At 36.5% G+C, this 19,590-nt stretch overlaps 2 protein-coding genes across 4 annotated transcripts; both read right to left on the bottom strand.

The window, feature by feature from the left end:
• Positions 1 to 1,749: 1,749 nt before the first annotated feature.
• Positions 1,750 to 8,020, bottom strand: LOC119495539 (zinc finger protein 627-like). 2 transcript variants are annotated; one of them, XR_005208512.1, is made up of 7 exons: positions 7,581 to 8,020; positions 6,500 to 6,854; positions 6,046 to 6,104; positions 5,888 to 5,960; positions 5,178 to 5,791; positions 3,539 to 4,484; positions 1,750 to 2,046 (listed from the first exon to the last, which is right to left on the bottom strand). XR_005208512.1 is itself a non-coding variant. In XM_037782148.1 (6 exons), exons 1-6 carry the CDS (start codon positions 7,707 to 7,709, stop codon positions 3,885 to 3,887), a joined length of 1,830 nt encoding a protein of 609 aa, XP_037638076.1. In that variant the 5' UTR covers positions 7,710 to 8,020; the 3' UTR covers positions 2,952 to 3,884. The 2 variants fall into 2 exon arrangements, 1 of the variants encoding a protein (XP_037638076.1); XM_037782148.1 differs by lacking the exon at positions 1,750 to 2,046 and having other exon boundaries at positions 2,952 to 4,484.
• Positions 8,021 to 9,125: 1,105 nt separating this feature from the next.
• On the bottom strand, positions 9,126 to 15,782 carry vsx1 (visual system homeobox 1 homolog, chx10-like). 2 transcript variants are annotated; one of them, XM_037782174.1, is made up of 5 exons: positions 15,202 to 15,782; positions 13,296 to 13,371; positions 12,507 to 12,630; positions 11,108 to 11,303; positions 9,126 to 10,154 (listed from the first exon to the last, which is right to left on the bottom strand). In XM_037782174.1, exons 1-5 carry the CDS (start codon positions 15,644 to 15,646, stop codon positions 9,841 to 9,843), a joined length of 1,155 nt encoding a protein of 384 aa, XP_037638102.1. In that variant the 5' UTR covers positions 15,647 to 15,782; the 3' UTR covers positions 9,126 to 9,840. The 2 variants fall into 2 exon arrangements, with proteins under 2 accessions (XP_037638102.1, XP_037638103.1); XM_037782175.1 differs by having other exon boundaries at positions 11,123 to 11,303.
• Positions 15,783 to 19,590: the final 3,808 nt, after the last annotated feature.

Below are 19,590 nucleotides of genomic sequence, written 5' to 3'. Positions count from 1 at the left end.
AAAACTTAAATCAGATAAAAGAAGTTCAGGTTGTTGACAATCAGATGACGTCATAGTAAACATTTATACTGAATCATAATGTTATTAAATCTGCTCTGACAGCTGCTGCCTCCTGTAGCTCAGCTCAGGAACTGCACTCTCAACATCAAACTGTTTTTATACTGTTTTTCTGTGTGAAGGACTGCCTGTTTGTGTGAATGGTGCTACATAAATAAACAGAGTTAAAACAATCTGATGAAGACTGTGTGATACGGTTGAAAGCTCCAGAACAAGACAGGAAGTGAGATTGTTTTGTTTAAACTCATGTTAAAAATTATATATAAAATGATAACACAACATTATTATTTAATACTAAAGTAACTCAAATAATAAGGTGTATTTTCCAATTTAACAATTTATCATCATCTATGTATTTATTCAACTTGGATTATTTTACATTTTTTTTGTATATTTATGTTTATTCATTTACTTATTTTCCTGGTGCATGCTCTGGATGTTATCATGGGTTTATACAGTGAATTGTCAGAGTTGTATCAACAGAAAAACAGAAATAAAAACACACAAATAAAAATAAATATTTAAAGTCTCAGAATCCATAAAGAAACAGAAACGTTGGATTTTATTAAAGCTGTTTGTTTTCACGTTTAACCCTTTAAGTAGATTAATTTAGTGCTGGTTGAACCTGCTGCTGGAAGCTGATTAGTTTGTTTTTAATGATGTTAAACCTGCAGATCAGACGGATCTGAATTCAGTTGTTATCACAACAATACATATATCTATCAATCTATATGTATCTATATCAATACATGTATGTAGATCAATACATGTGTCTATATCAGTACATGTGTGTATATCAGTACATGTATGTATAGAAGAAGCAGCATCAGGAGGAATGCTCTGAAGCATCTTCAGTTAGTTTAATGATGCTGAGCTGCTCATATAACATGCTCACTGTAGGCTAGCTGTTTCCACCTGCTCCCAGTCTTTATGCTAAGCTAAGCTAAGCTCTGAGAGAGAAAGAGAAGAATTGTTCATCAGATCAGTAAAGCTAGCCTGGCTCTGTCCAGAGGTAACAACCTACCAGCTCCTCTAAAGTTTACCACACGTACTGCATATCGTATTGTATTGTAGTTTTGTCTCGTGTTTTTATGGATAACAGGTTTGGTGTTTTTCTTTCAAATGCAGGAAGAACAATTTGCAGGTGAAGTTGAACAAATAATATTATTATTATTATTATTATTTAGGGCTGCAACTAATTGTGTTTTTCATTGTCGATTAATCTGTAGATTATTTTTTCCATTAATCAATTAGTTGTTTGGTCTATAAAATGTGGATCAGTCTTTCCCAAAGATGACGTCCTCAGGTGTCTGAAAGATATTCAGTTTACTGTCATAGAGGAGCAAAGAAACCAGAAAATATTCACATTTTTCTTAAGGAAAAATTACTCAAACTGATTAATGAATTATCGAAATAGTTGGCGAAATTTAATACAACTAATAGATTAATCGCTGCGGCTCTAATATTATTACTATGTTTTTAAATTAATTAATTAATTACATTTTGAAGTGTGTTCTTCCCGTCTCTTGTTTGGTTATACTATATCTTTGAAAATGATGCTTCACAATAGAAACAGTTGAAACAATAGATTGTCTTTTTGAACATATTAATGAGCGTCGCTGGAGGAGCCGGAGATCCAACGACTGTATCTCTGTGATAATAACAATATCAGTCTATAAATCACAGATTAACATGTTGTATGAGGTTTATTTAATCTGTTCATTCTCACTGAAGATCAGTGACTTCCTGACGTCTCCTGGAAATAAAACAGTGAAGTATCTGATGAGATGTGAATTTGTTGTGCTGCAGCTGTTCAGCGACCTCTGACCTCAGATCTGATGTGTGTCCATCAGATACTGTAATCTGTTTGAGCAGCAGCCTAATCGCTCATAATTCCCACTTTACTGCTGTCGGATGATAATTGATGCTGCTCTCTGTAATCCAGCGCTGACGCTCTGTCACTGTGTGTTTGTGTGTTTTCCTGCAGACCTGAGGTTAGATTAAAGGATGTATACAACCGTTAATCCCACCTACAATAGATTTAATCACCTTTATGACGTTTAATGATCCTGATGACTGATTGTTGATGTGAAAGATTAAACACAACAACAGGTCTCTTTACAATGTAAAAATCAATAAAAACAAGAAAAAAACAAGTAACACAAATAGATTTATTAATTCCATAATCATTGTCTACCACAGAAAGCTTCATGTGTCAACAAAGATTTGTTCTGTTGTTGAGATCTGTCAGGCTTTTTTGATATGACTTGGCATTATAAACTATTTTTTAGGCTTCCTGGCCACTGGAGCTCCAAAATTCATAATTCACAGTTTCAATTGTTAATATACGACGGAGTATTAGGGCCACATCGAGGGGAAACAAAATCTGATATTTCTAGAATAAAGTCATAATATTACGAGAATAAAGTCATAATTTAATGAGAATAAATTCATACTATTTCAAGACAAAAAAAAATCGTAATATTGCAAGAATAATGTCATAACTATGAGAAAAAAGTAATTTCCTCCTCCACAAAAGAGGCAGTTTCCCCATCAGGTCTGTGTGTTTTTTTCTTCGGAATAAACGCAGTTTCTTGCACAATCTTTTCAAGGTCCTGATACTGATGATGATGTGGTGCTGATGTGCCAAAAGATGAAGTATTTCGTTATTTGTGAAACCTAAACTAAAGTATAACTTCACAAGATGCTCCATGTTCCTCACGCTGCTCTATTTCCCCTCTAAAATAACACGTAAAATTACGTCTTTTAATATTATGACTTTATTCTCATACTAGGACTTTTTTTCTTGTAAATGTATGACTTTACTCTCTTAATATTACGACTTTTTTTCTCTTAAACTTATGACTTTATTCGCAAAATCTCAGATTTTTTTCCCCCCTCAATGTGGCCCTAAAACTCCGTCGTATTAACATGCCTATGTTGAAAAATGACATACTAGTTGTTTTTTTACTGCAATTTATATGGTCTAAAAAAATCGGATTTAAGCATAAATGGTGGGTTTTGATAAACTTGGCAACCCAGTTACAGAAATACAAAAAACAACAACAGAGCACCTCATCTGTTTGTTTCTCTATTAAAGGGACGCTACACCACCATTACTGTGGCGAGTCTGATCTGAGGTCAGAGGTGACACTCTGTGTGTTTTCCTGCAGGTCAGATTAAAGGATGTATACAACCGTTAATCCCACCTACAATAGATTTAATCACCTTCATGACGGTTAATGATCCTGATGGCTGATTGTTGATGTGAAATATTAAACTCAACAACAGAGCGCATCCTCATCCTGTTTGTCGCTCTATTAAAGGGACGCTACAATAGGGATGTCACGGTGAGGAAATTGTCCCACCGGTTAATCATTTTGTGACAACACCGGTGTTACCGATTACACCGGACATTTTACAAGAAAAGATGACGCTCAATATCTGTAGCTATATTGTAGCTGTGTCTGTTGATCTTTACCGTCGGGTGGCGGTTTGTCTGGCCTCTCCGGTCCAGCTTTCACTGCGAGGTCGCCGGTTTCACCAAATCCTCCGCCATCTCTCGGTCTGTCAACTCTCTCTCGTCACGTGTGTGAAATATGACACCTGCTACTCTGCGCTGAGACTCCGTATGGATGCATTCATGTTCAGTTTATAGCGTCCATCGTCTGACTATCTATTAATAGTCGTGGAAATGAACTAAATGGCTTTTATATTTGTAAAAAAAAAAGCAAAACAACGGTGGGGGCGGGGGGTACGTAATGTTATCAGTGTGTGCCCGACCACTGTGTAACACCGGTAACAACGACCACCGCGACAAGCCTACATTACACTACCGTTTCTACGATCGAGTCTGATTCGAGGTCAGAGGTCACTCTCTTCCTCTGCTGCACCTGCTTCAGGTGAGCTTTGGTCCGCCGGTGAGCCTTCAGGAAGGTGAGCAGGCGGAACTGCTTGCCGCAGTCGAGGCAGCTGTGCGGCGTCTCTCCGGTGTGGATGCTGCGGTGCCTCATGTAGCTGGTGGCCAGGTTGAAGGTCTTTGAGCAGAGGGAACACTTGTAAGGTTTCTCCCCAGTGTGGGTGTACCGGTGCTCTCTCAGCTGCTGCTTCAAACCGTAACTCTTCCCGCAGACTTCGCAGCGGTACGGCTTCTCCCCCGTGTGGCTCCTCTGGTGGATTTTAAACTGGGACGGGCTGGCGAACGTCCTGCCGCACACCTCGCAGGTGATGATGGCGTCTCCGGCGGACAGCTCGTCAGCGGGCAGCTCATGCGGGTGTTTGCTGATGACGTGGTTCCTCAGGGAGCGGTAGCTCTTGCCGCAGATGGAGCAGAGCGGTTTCTCTCCGGTGTGGATCACCTCGTGGCTGCGCAGGTTGGCGGCCTGGTTGAAGCCCTTCCCACAGGTAGAGCACTGGTACGGCCGCACCTTAGGGGTTGAAGAAAATATCCAAATAATCAAATATCATGATATTATGGTTTGTGATACTGTATTGATTCTCAAAAACACTGTATGGATTATAAATTATTAGTTTACAGTTTAGTCAATACTTAGAGATGTGCCCTCTGTTCTGATTGTATTAAAAAAGTCAAATGTTTTACTCAGATTTTATGCATATGGCAGTGTGTTCTTTATAATATCAGTTTTCATAACATTTTATTTGAAAAAAATCCCAATATATCGCCTTGCTTACAGTATCGCAATAAATCGCAATTTATTACACGGCTTTGTTGAATACTCAATTCTGAATGGTTAGTCATGGCATTCTGCGGTCTGTTTTTTTCCTTATAGCAGACCGTTGCTATGTATAACACACCGTTGCTATGAATAACAGACAGTTGCTATGAATAACAGACCATTGCTATGTATAACAGACCGTTGCTATGGGCGCAATTCTGATGTCGGACTCTGGTGGTCCATTTTTGTGTCAAATTATTGATTTCTTAAGTAATTAGCCGTGTACTAAGTGGAATAATGTACAGCTAGCGGGTCATTGTTGTGAAGGAAACCCTGACAGGACGATGCTCGCTGTATATTATTCCTTACATATTGAATCGTAACCCCTGTATCGTGATACGTATCGTATCGCCAGATTCTTGCCAATACATGGCCATAACGCACCTCGCGGTGCACCAGTTTGTGGCGCTTCAGGTGACAGGCGTGGTAGAAGCTCTTCCCGCAGACGTCGCAGACAAACGTCTTCTCGAAGTGGGTCATCTTGTGCGTCTTCAGCAGGCTGACACAGGAGTAGCCCTTCCCGCAGATGTCGCAGTGGCACGTTTTCTCTCCAGTGTGCCGCGCCTTCACGTGCAGGTCGCGGTGAGCTTTGTGGTTGAACGTCTTGTGGCAGTAGTCGCAGTTGTACGGCAGCAGCCCGTGCTCTTTGATGGTGTGCTGGCGGAGTCTCAGGATGCCCCTGAACGTCGCCCCGCACACGGAGCATGTTGGGTGAGACTTCTGGTGGTCAGAGAGTCGCTCTGCGTTTGGAAACATCATCCCACACTGCGAGCACTGGCAGGGACTTCCTGTTGGTTCTTTCAGAGACCTGCTGGGGGCTTTTTTCGGCCGTCTGCTGCAGGGCCGTTTCTTTCTGCGTCCTGCAGAGACTCCGCCCTCCACTGATGAGGCGATGCCGGGTGGCGGCCTAGCGTACTCGTGGTCGGGGAAATCAGCCTGCGGCGAAGGGGTGGAGGTGGAGCGCTTGTTGTGCAGAGTCAAGACAGGTTTATTCTCACCTGCAATACAAGAAACTTTGAGTTGGTACTTAACTCTAGAATCATCTTCCTGAAACGTACGACTGGTTATGAATGAATAAGGTCAGATAAACTCACCGTTAGCATTAGCATTAGCATTAGCATGGTTCGGCAGTGGCACCAGCACAAACTTGGAGTCGGCAGCAGCGTTCTACAAAACAGGAAACAGTACTGTGTGTTGAGTGTGATCAGAGCTCAGATATCTTCTCTCTGTTAGTGTGGATTCACTCACTGACCCTGTAAAACATGAAGTAGGTCTGTCCTGAGGGGGGGCGCCCACCTCCACCTCCTCCACCTGAAACACACAGGAAACACTCAGCGGGGCGTTTTATATTCACACTGTGCATATTATTTATTATCCTCTTTGTTTTAAACACTTTAAACTGATCTATTTGACATATTTTCACTGTAAATGCACTCCGCAATTACATACAAAGTTGATGCAAAGAGGCAAATAGACGTGAATAGCTAACTAAGCTCACCTCTAGTCTTCATGCAGCTACCTGTGGTGGGTATTTATATATTGGGTATAGCACCAATATAATATTCAAAAGAAGTCTATATGAATAACCCACTCTTGTGTCATTCATAATTTAGCAAGTGGATTTTTTTCCAGAAGTAAAGAGCTCCTGAGTTGGGATGCTAATGCTGGAGCTAATAGAAATCAGCTTAAGTAGAAATTCAGCTCACCTTCTGTCGCCTTCACTAAACATTTGCTGCTCTCATCAGACTCAGGTGGACCCTTAAGGTCTCCTGCTGGACCCTTAAGGTCTCCTGCTGGACCCTTACGGTCTCCTGGTGGACCCTTACGGTCTCCTGATGGACCCTTACGGTCTCTTGGTGGATTCTTACGGCCTCCTGGTGGATCCTTCAGGCCTCCTGGTGGATCTTTCAGGCCTCCTGGTGGATCCTTCAAGCCTCCTAGTGGATCCTTAAGGTTCAGGTCTCCTGATGGATCCTTCAGGCTTCCTGGAGGCTTGACCATCTTCAGGATTTTATCAACAGCTTGGACACACAGACTGTCCACCAGTTTTTTGAGTTTTTCCTGAAATAAAATGACATAAATCAGTGAAAGTTAACACATTATGAGCAGCTCTTGTTATTGTTTGTTAATAATGAACTCCAGTTACATATCTGTACATTTAATGCTGTTCAGCTACGAGCCAGTCTATTAAAAGGAAGACTTTATTCCTTGTATGAATCACGAGGAGTCACTGGTGAACCATTACACCCTTCATACTGGTCCTTGCACCATAAAATACAGAGTTTAAACAGCTGCGTCTCACTTGATTCAACTGAAACCAATTTAACCAGTAGACCATAAAAGTAAGTCAAGATTAATTCATAAAGCACTTCTCAACACATAGATAACAAAATACTGCTCAATAAAAGCAATGAAAGACAACATATAAAGGACAGGAAGAGGCACAAGAGCAACCACATAGAATTAAAACTATTGATATGACGCTGAGTGTAAAGTCAAGCTCTTGTTTGATATTAAGCTATAACTGTTAACTCCAAACTGAAAGTGCTTAAATTAGAAGATTTTTTTGAAAGGAGTTTGGTGTAACTACATGAGGACTATGAATACAGTTAAGCTCTTGTTTGATATTAGTCTATAACGGTTAACTCCAAACTGAAAGTGCTTAAATTAGAATGTTTTTGAATGGAGTCTGGTGTAACTGACTAACTGACGTTCTAACTGTCGTCAGACCGGAAGTGTGGTATCGTAAAGTTAGCTCTTAGCTACAGTTAGCTTCAGGTAGCTTACCTCGGTTTTGGGATTTTGTTTCCTCAAAGAGACTTTCTCCTTCGCGGTAAACATCTCCGTCATCACCGCCTCGGCCAGGTTGCTCACTATGAGCGTCAGGTCATTTTTTAAAGTGGTTAAATCGGCCATGTTTAAGTATTCCTGCACTTAGCAGCCGGCTAGCTTTAGCTTTAGCACAGTAACGGCTCGAGACAACGACGCGGATAAAGGAAGTGATGTAGTTGTCTCGTCCAACGGCTAATGGCCTCCAAAGTAAAAGCACCTGCTAAAACCTACAAAATAAAACGCAGTATTTGGGTTTTATAACAGTATTTCATATTTTTTTTACAAAATTCTTTTATTTTTTTTGATTATTTTTTTGATCATACAGTCCCGGTGCTGTTGTATGGAGAACTAAATGCCATTATATTAAATAAATGACTAAATTAAATAATTAAGAAAGAAATGCAGAAAAGCCTCAATTATCAACGATGGTGATTCAAATTTAATTAAAACATTTTGACAATCGTCAAATGATAAGTCCATTTCACTTTTTTTTTTACATTATGGCAGCTTTATTCCTACAGGAAAAATTAGTTGCTTTGCATTTTCATTCTTTCTGATCATATGTTAATTAAACGTAAATTAAAATATTCTGCAGTGTTTGTGTTGTGTTGAATGAGCAAAATAAAAAAAGACGTAATTGTCTCGTCCAACGGCTAATGCCCTCCAAAGTAAAATCACCTGCTATAACCTACAAAGTAAAACGCAGTATTTGGGTTTTATAACAGTATTTTTTTTTTTTTTACAAAATTCTTTTATTTTTTTGATTATTTTACTTTATTTGGTACAGTTCCGGTGCTGTGGTATGGAGGACTAAAGCTGCCATTATATTAAATAAATGAATAAATGATAAATAATAAAAAAAGAAATGCAGAAAAGCCTCAATTATCAACGATGATTCAAATTTAAATGGCTAATGGCCTCCAAAGTAAAATCACCTGCTAAAACCTACAAAATAAAATGCAGTATTGGGTTTTATAACAGTATTTTTTTTTTACAAAATTCTTTTATTTTTTGGATTATTTGACTTTATTTGGTACAGTTGCACCGCTGCAGTATGGAGGACTAAAGCTGCCATTATGTTAAATAAATGAATAAATGAAATGAGAAAGAAAGAAAGAAAGAAAAGCCTCAATTATCAACGATGATGATTCAAATTTAAAAGTCCAGTTTGCAAAATTAATTCAATTTTAAGTTTCAAATTTTTTGACAATCGTCAAATGATAAGTCCATTTCAATTTTTTTTAAACATTATGGCAGCTTTATTCCTACATGAAAAATTAGTTGCTTTGCATTTTCAAACCTGAAAATATAAATGAAAATTAGATTTCTGTACGCTGAGCTGAGACATGTATAATAATCAGTCTGTTTAGTGCTCATTCATTCTGATCAATCATATGTTAATTAAACGTAAATTAAAATATTCTGCAGTGTTTGTGTTGTGTTGAATGATCAAAATAAAATCCCAGTGATTCAAAAAATACTTTGTTTTTTATTCACCAATCTGCTGCTGTACATACATGATATTAATAACAATAATAATAATAATAATAATAGTAATAATAACCTTTTTAAATATTACATTTAAATTACATTCATTCACAGAGCTTCAGTGCTTGACAGACAGTCAAACTATAAAACACAACAGGAATAAAACATTAAATAGCCTCTTATTTCCCAAAAGATCACGGATATAAAACATACTCTCAGTACAATACGATGATGACAAACACACAGACAGAGACATTTACATCCTCCTCCAACAGTTCATAGGTCTTTTAGAAAAGACTCGACTCTCAGTCTGATTCCTCAAAGTCCGTCTGACTATGGCGGCGGTAGCGGCGCTAGCGGCGCTAGCGGCGACTTTACGTTTGCATGTTTTCATCCAGGGAGCACAGAGAGGTCGCTGTCTTTTAGCACACTGATGTTTGCTTCATTGTTGGGATGCTAAAATTACAGCTCTCTAATATTACATTTTAAATAAGCAGTAAATGTTTGTTAGTATAATATAATATTACCTAAAAGCTCATTTTTTAGCGTGCTAACCCAGAGTAGCATTTAATTTATATAAAATATATTTTTATTTCTCCTTTTTGTGAAAACATAAACAACAGAATGGTTGTTCTCCGATTGGCTGTTCCCTGAAAGAAGACCCAATCAGATCTCTGTGCTCCCGCTGCCATCGTCAGACAGTCACCGCGTTTCACTCATCCGACCTTCAGCTGCGTTCGTCCGATTCGCCAACGCTCTGCCGCCTTGGCGAGGAGGCGGACTTTACCCCGGCCTCCTCCTGCTGCTGCTGTTTGGATGAGCTGGACAGGTCGATGGCCACCTCCTCCTCCATATCCTCCATCTCCAGCAGCTCCTCCTCCTCCTCCTCCCGAGCCTCGTGCTGCACCTCCCGAGCCTCGCCGCTGCCGCCGCCTCCAATCCGTCGTTCCGAGGCGTCGCAGAACGAGTCGGATCGGGTCGAGTCCGACTCCCGAGGGCTGGAACACTTTTTGGATATTTCTAGAGACTTCTTGTGCATTCCTGTGAGGACAGAGACATTCACATACATTATTACGTATTATTACACCGATTATAACATTATATAATTATATGAATGCTGTGGTGTCAGTTATTGTTATTTATTACATGGCGCTGTTGAATACTCAATTCTGATTGGTCAATCACAGCGTTCTACGGTCTGTTATTTCTTTATGACAGACCGTTGCTACGTATAACAGACCGTTGCTACGTATAACAGACCGTTGCTACGTATAGCAGACCGCTGCTATGTATAACAGACCGTTGCTACGTATAGCAGACCGTTGCTACGTGTAACAGACCGTTGCTATGTATAACAGACCGTTGCTATGTATAACAGACCGTTGCTACGTATAACAGACCGCTGCTATGTGTAACAGACCGTTGCTACGTATAGCAGATCGTTGCTACGTGTAACAGACCGTTGCTATGTATAACAGACCGTTGCTATGTATAACAGACCGTTGCTACGTATAACAGACCGTTGCTATGTATAACAGACTTCGCTGCTCTAAAACAGTAGTAGCACAGTGAAGGCTACTGTTTTGGAGCGGAGAAGAAGAATAGATTTCCGGTTATGGATGGTATCAGATCCGTGCATAGACTGGCGCTCTCGCCGATACCCGGTGTCGAATTTTGGGCAGTATGGGATGCATTTCTGATACTGTATCGGTATCGGAATAACTCAAGGAGTATTGTCTTTTCCAGAACAATGGAAAAACTGGATATTTGTGCCTGTAAACGTAGTCACGGACAGGAAACTGACAGCTCAGATTTAAATGAAGTAAATGTTGATGGTGAGGCTATCCGGACCTTCTTGGTCACATGATGAATATACATGGAGTCTGTGACGTTGACCCGGTTTTAGTGTTGACGTGTGATGAAAACATTGAACTAATTTTTTATTTAAACAGTGTGTATTGATGCATGGTGTGGTGCATGTGCGTGGCACTGACGTGTATGCGGCTCACCGAGCAGCCAGGGGGCGCAGGATCCCATCATGCCGTTCTTGGCGGAGTTGAGGATGGACTCTGGCAGCGGGATGGAGTGTCGCACCATCGCGCCGTACAGGCCGTACTCCGCCATGACGCTGCTGCGACCCCAACACTTCTCACGCTTTCGCCACTTGGCACGCCGGTTCTGGAACCACACCTGGAAAACAATACGACAAAAATACACAAAAGTTCAAAACCAGTGCTTTAAAACTGTTTAAAAATATACATTAAATGTGCAGAATAGACGTGAAAATGTCAAAATTAAATTTGTGCACAAATTATATTAATATTGGAGTTATAAAGTAAACTTTAAGTTACTTTAAATGTACTTTTAATATTTATTTTCTCTGTATTTTATTTAGACATTATCAAATGTTTTCTATGTATTCCCAAACTTTTTTTCACAGGTTTTCTTTGCTGTGAGCAGTTTTAACAATACAATTCTGGTTTTACCTGAAACTTCTCACATTGTTTCATTTGAAATATTTTTTAATTAGAAATAAAACAAGTCAAATGATCAAGACCTTGATTTAGGATGTAGTTGTATTTGGTCAACCAATAATCATCTTACGACCTCTCTTTGTATCTTGTGACCTTCTGGCGGGGTCCTGAGCCACATGTTGGGAACCACCATTTATAAATACTGTGTGTGATACTTTTGAGACACTTTTCATATATTTTTCACGTATTTTATAATGTTTTGGGTTATTTTTCAGACATTTTTCATATATTTTACTATTTTTTTGGGATAATTTTACAGACATGTTTAATATATGTTTCATGCATATATACACAATTTTTTTTTTTAAATGTCTGACAAATTTATGAAAACATCCCCAAAATATTAGTAAAATATGTGAAAAATTTTAGTGAAAAATGTCTGAAAAATATCCCCAAAAATATTTTTAATTATGTGAAAAATATATGAAAAATGTCCAGAAAGTATCACACACGTGGTTCCCAACATGGGGCTCAGGACCCCTCCAGAGGGTCACAAGATACAAAGAGAGGTGGTAAGATGATTATTGGTTGACCAAATACAACTACATCCTAACTCAAGGTCCACTCACTTGCTTTTTCTGTAGCTTTCAACCACAACTCATGGTCTTCTTCAGTGGATGAAGATTTACTATTCCCAAAGTCAAGGATGAACATTTATACTCAAGATTATATTTATATTATATATTAATTCATTTTTTATCATTAAAAATATGAATATATGTTTAAGTTTATTATTAAGAGTCTAAATTTCTGTCAAATAATGAATGCAGTTTCTGTCCAGCTGCAGACAGATGTGTCTGTGGTCAGTGATGATCAGCTGTGTGTATATATATATATATATTTATGTGTGTGGTCTCACCTGTATTCTGTCCTCAGGCAGCTCCGTCTTCATGGCGAGCATCTCTCGGGCGTAGACGTCTGGGTAGTGAGCCTCATGGAAAGCTTTCTCCAGCTCCTCCAGCTGGTGGGACGTGAACACCGTCCTGAAGACACAACACAACAACATCAGCTGCTGACAGACGGACGGATGGATGGTTAATCTGAAACTAACAGGAAGCTCAGCCTCTGTTATACAGAGGACATTTATTCTGTTTCTTTCCTCAAACATCAAAACACATTTACATTTCTTCATCTGCTTTTATTTACAACCAAAGTTTAAAGAAAACACATTTTATTATATATTTTTATCTTTATTATTTATTTTGTCCTTCTTTATCTGATACATTGTCTCTAATTGCTCTGGTATAGTTTCTATTTCTACTTATATTCTTATTTTAGTTGTTTACACTTCTAAATATCTATTTATTTTAATTTCTCTATCTGAACTCATTTCTGTCCTGAACTCCCCTCTGGACATAAATAAGGATTTATCTTATTTTATCTTTTATATATATGTTTATGTTGTGTTTATTTTTCCTGTATGAGGATGAGTCATCTTGTATGTATTTTATATTTGCTCATTAAATCATAATAGTGTAGTCTGATAAGAGAGAAAGTCAAACGCTTATAAATTCAGTGAAAATATATAAATTAATATTTAACCATGAATTAAATATATAAATTAATAAAAAATATATGATTGTTTTGATTTTTTGCTGTGATTTCTAAAAGAAAAAATAATGAATAATAATAATAATGTAATAATCACCTGTGTCTCCTCTTCTTCCTCTTCTGAGAATTGTTGGAGCTTTTGGAGTCGTTGCGGTCAGAGAGACACTCTTCATCTGAAACAAGAAAAAACTCCTCATTAGCTCTCATCTAGTCATATTTACTGAAACTCATCTACTGGTTTAATAAAACATGTTTCGATTGAATCGAAATGAAGCAAAAAAAACACCAATAAAACCCTCTGATGATACAATCATTAAATTAATTTAATCAAACATTATAACATTAGTTAGTGAGGCTTTTTAAATTGTTTTTATTTCAGGAGCTTTTTAAGAGATAAAAAGCGAAACGAAACTGACAGTGAAACCCGAACTGAGCCGAACCAAACCGAACCGGACTGAGCCGAACCAAACCGAACCGGACTGAGCCGAACCGAACTGAACCGATCTGAGAAAATGTAGTTACAGAACCACAGCCAGCAGTCCGTCAGGACAAATACTCAGTTAAAAGATAAAAATAAGAAAAAAAGATAAATAGATCCAGCTGTTAGAAAAACAAGGAAAAGGTTTCAAAACCCGAACCGAACTGAGCCGAACAGAAAGATAAAATCAAAAACAGTTTAGAGAAAAAGAAAAAACGAATCAAACAAATAATTTAAGTTTAATAAAGAATAAAATGTTTAGTTTACTTTAGAAAAGAAGAGAAAAATTTGAGGAAACAGGAAAAATGTTTCAAACCCCGAACCGAACCGAACCGAACTGAACCGAACCGAACCGAGGTCCCGTTTCAGCAGGTATACCACTTTGTTTTTGTTGCTGCATGTGTTTACAGTTTCAGAGCCATTGGGCCTCATTCATGTTTGTGCACACAGATTTGATTTTAACTTTTGCATTTGCACCGTGATATTTTAAAAACGAAATATTGATATCATGTTAATAATACACAAATGATAATATTGTGTAAATAATCTAACGCCTCTTAAATTAATTTTTATATATCCTATACAGTATAATGGTTGGAGACTCTCTCTCTCCACCTCTCTACACATTTGCAAAAAAAAAACGACAAAATGCACAATAAATAAAGTTAAAGATGAATTTGACTGACAGTATTATTATTCTGTTGTATTATTACAATAATATTGTTATCATGCAGAGCCAAACTGAGCCGAACTGAGAACATTTAGTTACAGAACCACAGTCCGTCCAGATAAATACTCAGTTTAAAGAAAAAAATAAGGAAAAAGATAAATCAATTTAAAAAAACAAAAGCTCAGTTTGAAAAAGAGGGAATAACCCGAACCGAACCGAAAGATAAAATCAAAATCAAAGTTTAAAAGAAAAAACGAACAAAATGTTTAAAAACTTTTTTTAAATAAAAATTAGAGAAAAATATCATATTATAAAAAGGTTAAAAAGGAGTCCTGATTCAGCTCCACTTTAACTCCTATATTGAATATCCTTTTTCTGCCTTTTAGTAAGAGATGTTGTGAATGAGGAAATAGAGTGATTTGTACATTATGGTGGTCTAAGACCTGCTCTATATAAAACGCGTCTTGAGATAACTTCTGTTGTGATTTGATGCTTTATAAAAATAAATTGAATTGATTTGAATTAAACACTTCGGAAGAATAAAACGGTTCGAACCGAACTGAGAACATTTAGTTACAGAACCAGCCAGCAGTCCGTCCAGATAAATACTCAGTTTAAAGATAAAAATAAGGAAAAAGATAAATGGATTTAAAAAAAGAGATAAAAGAAAACGGAAAGATAAAATCAAAAACAAAGTTTAAAAGAAAAAACGAACAAAATGTTTAAAAACTTTTTTTAAATAAAAATGAGAGAAAAATATCATATTATAAAAAGCTTGAATAGAGGTCCAGATTCAGCTCCACTTTAAACACAGAGTAGAAGAATAAAACGGGTCCGAACCGGACCGGGTCGTACCGGAGTAGTTGTCCCTCTGGGCCTCCAGGTTCTGCAGGTTCTGCAGATAGTGGCTCTCGGTCCGGGTCTGCAGTAGAGGCAGGTGACCCGGCAGGAAGCAGGGACCCCCTCCGGGCTGCTGGGCCGCCAGGCTGCACAAGAACCCGAGACCCAGCGGCAGAGACCCGCCCGGGAACGAGAACCCGCCCAGACCGGAACCGGGAGGTCCGGGAGGCTCCATCCCGGGTACGGAGGAGGACAGACCCGAACCCGGACCCGAACCCGGGGCCAGGCCGGCCGGCTGCCGGGCCTGCAGGTCTGACTCCAGACCCAGCAGGTCGGTGATGGCAAAGCCTTTGGACCGGAACCCGGAGCCATGCAGCCGGGATTTATCAATCCCGAACCCCGGAGACAACATCCGGACTTTGGGTTTCTCTTCACTCAGCTGGTCCCGACCGGTCATCATCAGGAGACTGGACCGGGTCCTTCTGGAGACAGGAGACTGGACCGGGTCCTTCTGTAGACAGGAGGATGAGACTGAACCAGGTCCTTCTAGACTGGAGGATGGAGGAGACTGAACCAGGTCCTTCTAGACTGGAGGATGGAGGAGACTGGACCAGGTCCTTTTGGAGGATGATGGACACACCGGGACGCCCCGGGTGGCGGGCTCTCTTTATGTGGCCTCAGTCTCCGGAGACCAGATCAGCATCCAATCAGAAGAGAGAGATGCTGCTGGGGGGGTTAGAGGATTAATTGCCTCCAATTTCCCGCCAATCAGATCCGGATTTCCTCTCCGGACACAAGAGGAGAAGTTTTCATTTATTTATCTTTGATCACACAAAGTAATCAGTTACATTATACTGTAATCAGTTACATTATACTGTAATCAGTTACATTATACACAGTAATCAGTTACATTATACACAGTAATCAGTTACATTATACTGTAATCAGTTACATTATACTGTAATCAGTTACATTATACACAGTAATCAGTTACATTATACTGTAATCAGTTACATTATACACAGTAATCAGTTACATTATACTGTAATCAGTTACATTATATTGTAATCAGTTACATTATACAGTAATCAGTTACATTATACTGTAATCAGTTACATTATACACAGTAATCAGTTACATTATACTGTAATCAGTTACATTATACACAGTAATCAGTTACATTATACTGTAATCAGTTACATTATACTGTAATCAGTTACATTTTAATGTAATCAGTTACATTATACTGTAATCAGTTACATTATACTGTAATCAGTTACATTATACACAGTAATCAGTTACATTATACTGTAATCAGTTATATTATACTGTAATCAGTTACATTATACTGTAATCAGTTACGTTATACACACACTGTAATCAGTTACATTATACACAGTAATCAGTTACATTATATACATTGTAATCAGTTACATTATATACACTGTAATCAGTTACATTACACACAGTAATCAGTTACATTATGTACTGTAATCAGTTACATTATGTACACAGTAATCAGTTACATTATACACAGTAATCAGTTACATTATACACAGTAATCAGTTACATTATACTGTAATCAGTTACATTATACACAGTAATCAGTAACATTATACACAGTAAGCAGTTACATTATACTGTAATCAGTTACATTATACACAGTAAGCAGTTACATTATACTGTAATCAGTTACATTATACACAGTAATCAGTAACATTATACACAGTAAGCAGTTACATTATACTGTAATCAGTTACATTATACACAGTAATCAGTTACATTATACTGTAATCAGTTACATTATACACAGTAATCAGTTACATTATACACAGTAATCAGTAACATTATACACAGTAAGCAGTTACATTATGTACACAGTAATCAGTTACATTACACACAGTAATCAGTTACATTATACACAGTAAGCAGTTACATTATACTGTAATCAGTTACATAACATTGATGTTGACATAACTTCATTATTATTATTGTTTTCATCAAATAGGAATATACTATAATAATAATAATAATAACAACAACAAACATAATAATAATAATAATAATAATAATAATAATAATAATGATAATGATAATGATAATGATAATGATAATAACAATAATAATAATAATAATAATAATAATAAGGACCATATAGCAGATTTTATTTTTCTGACCTGACATCCTCTGAACTACCTGAAAAAACATCCAACATTTGTTTGTCTGCTACAAGTTAATTATTATTATTATTATTATTATTATTATTATTATTATTATTATTATTATTATACATCTTCCAGATTTTTCTGAACACTTGTTCTATCAGCAGTTCTACAAACTGGTTTCTAATAATAAAACGACTCTTATTTAATTTCTCAAATATGAAACAAAAACAGGTGAATAATGTTTCAATTCAATTAAATTCAATATAAACATTTAACACCCTGGTCGTTATATTTAGACTTCCCTTTTTCATATTATTTTAATACATATATATAAAACTCATCTTTGAGAAGCAGCTGTGTCCATTTAAATTAATTATTTCTAAATATCAAATGCATTTAATAAAGGCAATTATATATAATTAAATACATAAACACAATACATAAAGGAACAAACTCAGTTCATTAAACAACCAGAGACTAAACTATAAACTTTAAATTATTATTACACACATTTATTTTAAATACACTATGTATAATATAATATAATATAATATAATATAATGTAATATAATATAATATAATATAATATAATATAAAGTATAAAGGAGTGAGATAATAGAAGGACACTCTGAGAAATAAAACAAATAAAGTAAATGAAGTCACATGTTAGATTGTTTTCACACCCATTAAAATGATAATTGTTGTATCATTTAATTATTATTTAATTATTTTGTTTTCTAGCTTTTTTGTTGACGAATCAGATTAAATCTTGTTTAAATTTAACATTAAAACATTATTATTATTATTATTAATATTATTATTATTAATAATAATAATAATAATAATAATAATTAACAAAAATAAAAACAGATTAAATTTGCTTCAATTATCTGTGATAAGCAGATTCCTCTCATTGTTTGATCATTTTTACCTTCACACACACACACATAGACACACACACACACGCACACACGCACACACACGCACACTGCCAGCCTGCAGTCAATCCCGAGGGATTAAAAGCCAACTGACTTTCATCAGGAGGAGCTTCGTTATTTGATTCTGACATTAAGACATTTACTCACATATTGTAATACATATATTGAATAATAAAACAATATGTATTATACAGTATTTGTATTATAATATACTCATATATTATAATACATATACTATATGATAAAACTACATGTATTATACAATATATATGTATTATTATAATATACATCCTGGTTCACAATTACAAATAGATTTCATGCTGACCACGAAAAAGACATGAAATTTGTGTCTTAACTTCGTGACTATTTGATAAACTGCTGTGCGACTGGGCTGAATATTTATCTACTGGAGAGGTTAAATGTCAACAATCCTGCTTTTTAAATATTTCCCTTTTTTCTGACATTGATTAAGTTTTTATTAATCTTAACTAAAATACTTTTGATACGAGGCATTAAACATCTTCACATTATTTTATTGCACAATACATAACTTTACCTTAAGTACTTTAAGTATATTTTACTGCACAATACATACTTTTACTTTAAGTATATTTTACTGCACAGTGCATGCTTTCACCTTAAGTACTTTTAGTATATTTTACTGCACAATGTCTACTTTTACCTTAATTACTTTAAGTATATTTTACTGCACAATGTCTACTTTTACCTTAAGTACTTTAAGTATAATTTACTGCACAATGTCTACTTTTACCTTAAGTACTTTAAGTATATAGTAATGCACAATGCATACTTTTACCGTAAGTACTTTTAGTATATTTTACTGCACAATGCATACTTTTACTTTAAGTACTTTAAGTATATTTCACTGCAAAATGCATACTTTTACTTTAAGTACTTTAAGTATATTTCACTGCACAATGCTTACTTTTACTTTAAGTACTTTAAGTATATTTCAATGCAAAATGCATACTTTTACTTTAAGTACTTTAAGTATATTTCACTGCACAATGCTTACTTTTACTTTAAGTACGTTAAGTATATTTCACTGCACAATGCTTACTTTTACTTTAAGTACTTTAAGTATATTTCACTGCACAATGCATACTTTTACTTTAAGTACTTTAAGTATATTTCACTGCACAATGCTTACTTTTACTTTAAGTACTTTAAGTATATTTCACTGCACAATGCATACTTTTACCTTAAGTACTTTAAGTATATTTTACTGCACAATGCTTACTACTATTGCATTCTATGTCTCTGTTACTCTGTTTATTGTG

Source organism: Sebastes umbrosus, chromosome 10, assembly GCF_015220745.1.
Source record: "Sebastes umbrosus isolate fSebUmb1 chromosome 10, fSebUmb1.pri, whole genome shotgun sequence".
NCBI lineage: Eukaryota > Metazoa > Chordata > Actinopteri > Perciformes > Sebastidae > Sebastes > Sebastes umbrosus.
The sequence above is the reverse complement of the archived record's forward strand: the minus strand, read 5'-3'. Positions and strand labels throughout refer to the sequence as shown.

What these genes read in the sequence shown, in the direction of transcription:
- vsx1 (XM_037782174.1), bottom strand. Translation starts at nt 15,646, where the DNA reads ATGATGACCGGTCGGGACCAGCTGAGTGAAGAGAAACCCAAAGTCCGG. An exon ending in AGGAAGAAGAGGAGACACAG is followed by an intron (nt 12,631 to 13,295) that starts GTGATTATTACA and finishes TTGTGTCTTCAG; the next exon opens with GACGGTGTTCACGTCCCACC. An exon ending in GCTCGGTGAGCCGCATACAC is followed by an intron (nt 10,155 to 11,107) that starts GTCAGTGCCACG and finishes CTGTCCTCACAG; the next exon opens with GAATGCACAAGAAGTCTCTA.
- LOC119495539 (XM_037782148.1), bottom strand. Translation starts at nt 7,709, where the DNA reads ATGGCCGATTTAACCACTTTAAAAAATGACCTGACGCTCATAGTGAGC. An exon ending in CCTACTTCATGTTTTACAGG is followed by an intron (nt 5,961 to 6,045) that starts GTCAGTGAGTGA and finishes CCTGTTTTGTAG; the next exon opens with AACGCTGCTGCCGACTCCAA. An exon ending in ACAAACTGGTGCACCGCGAG is followed by an intron (nt 4,485 to 5,177) that starts GTGCGTTATGGC and finishes TCAACCCCTAAG; the next exon opens with GTGCGGCCGTACCAGTGCTC.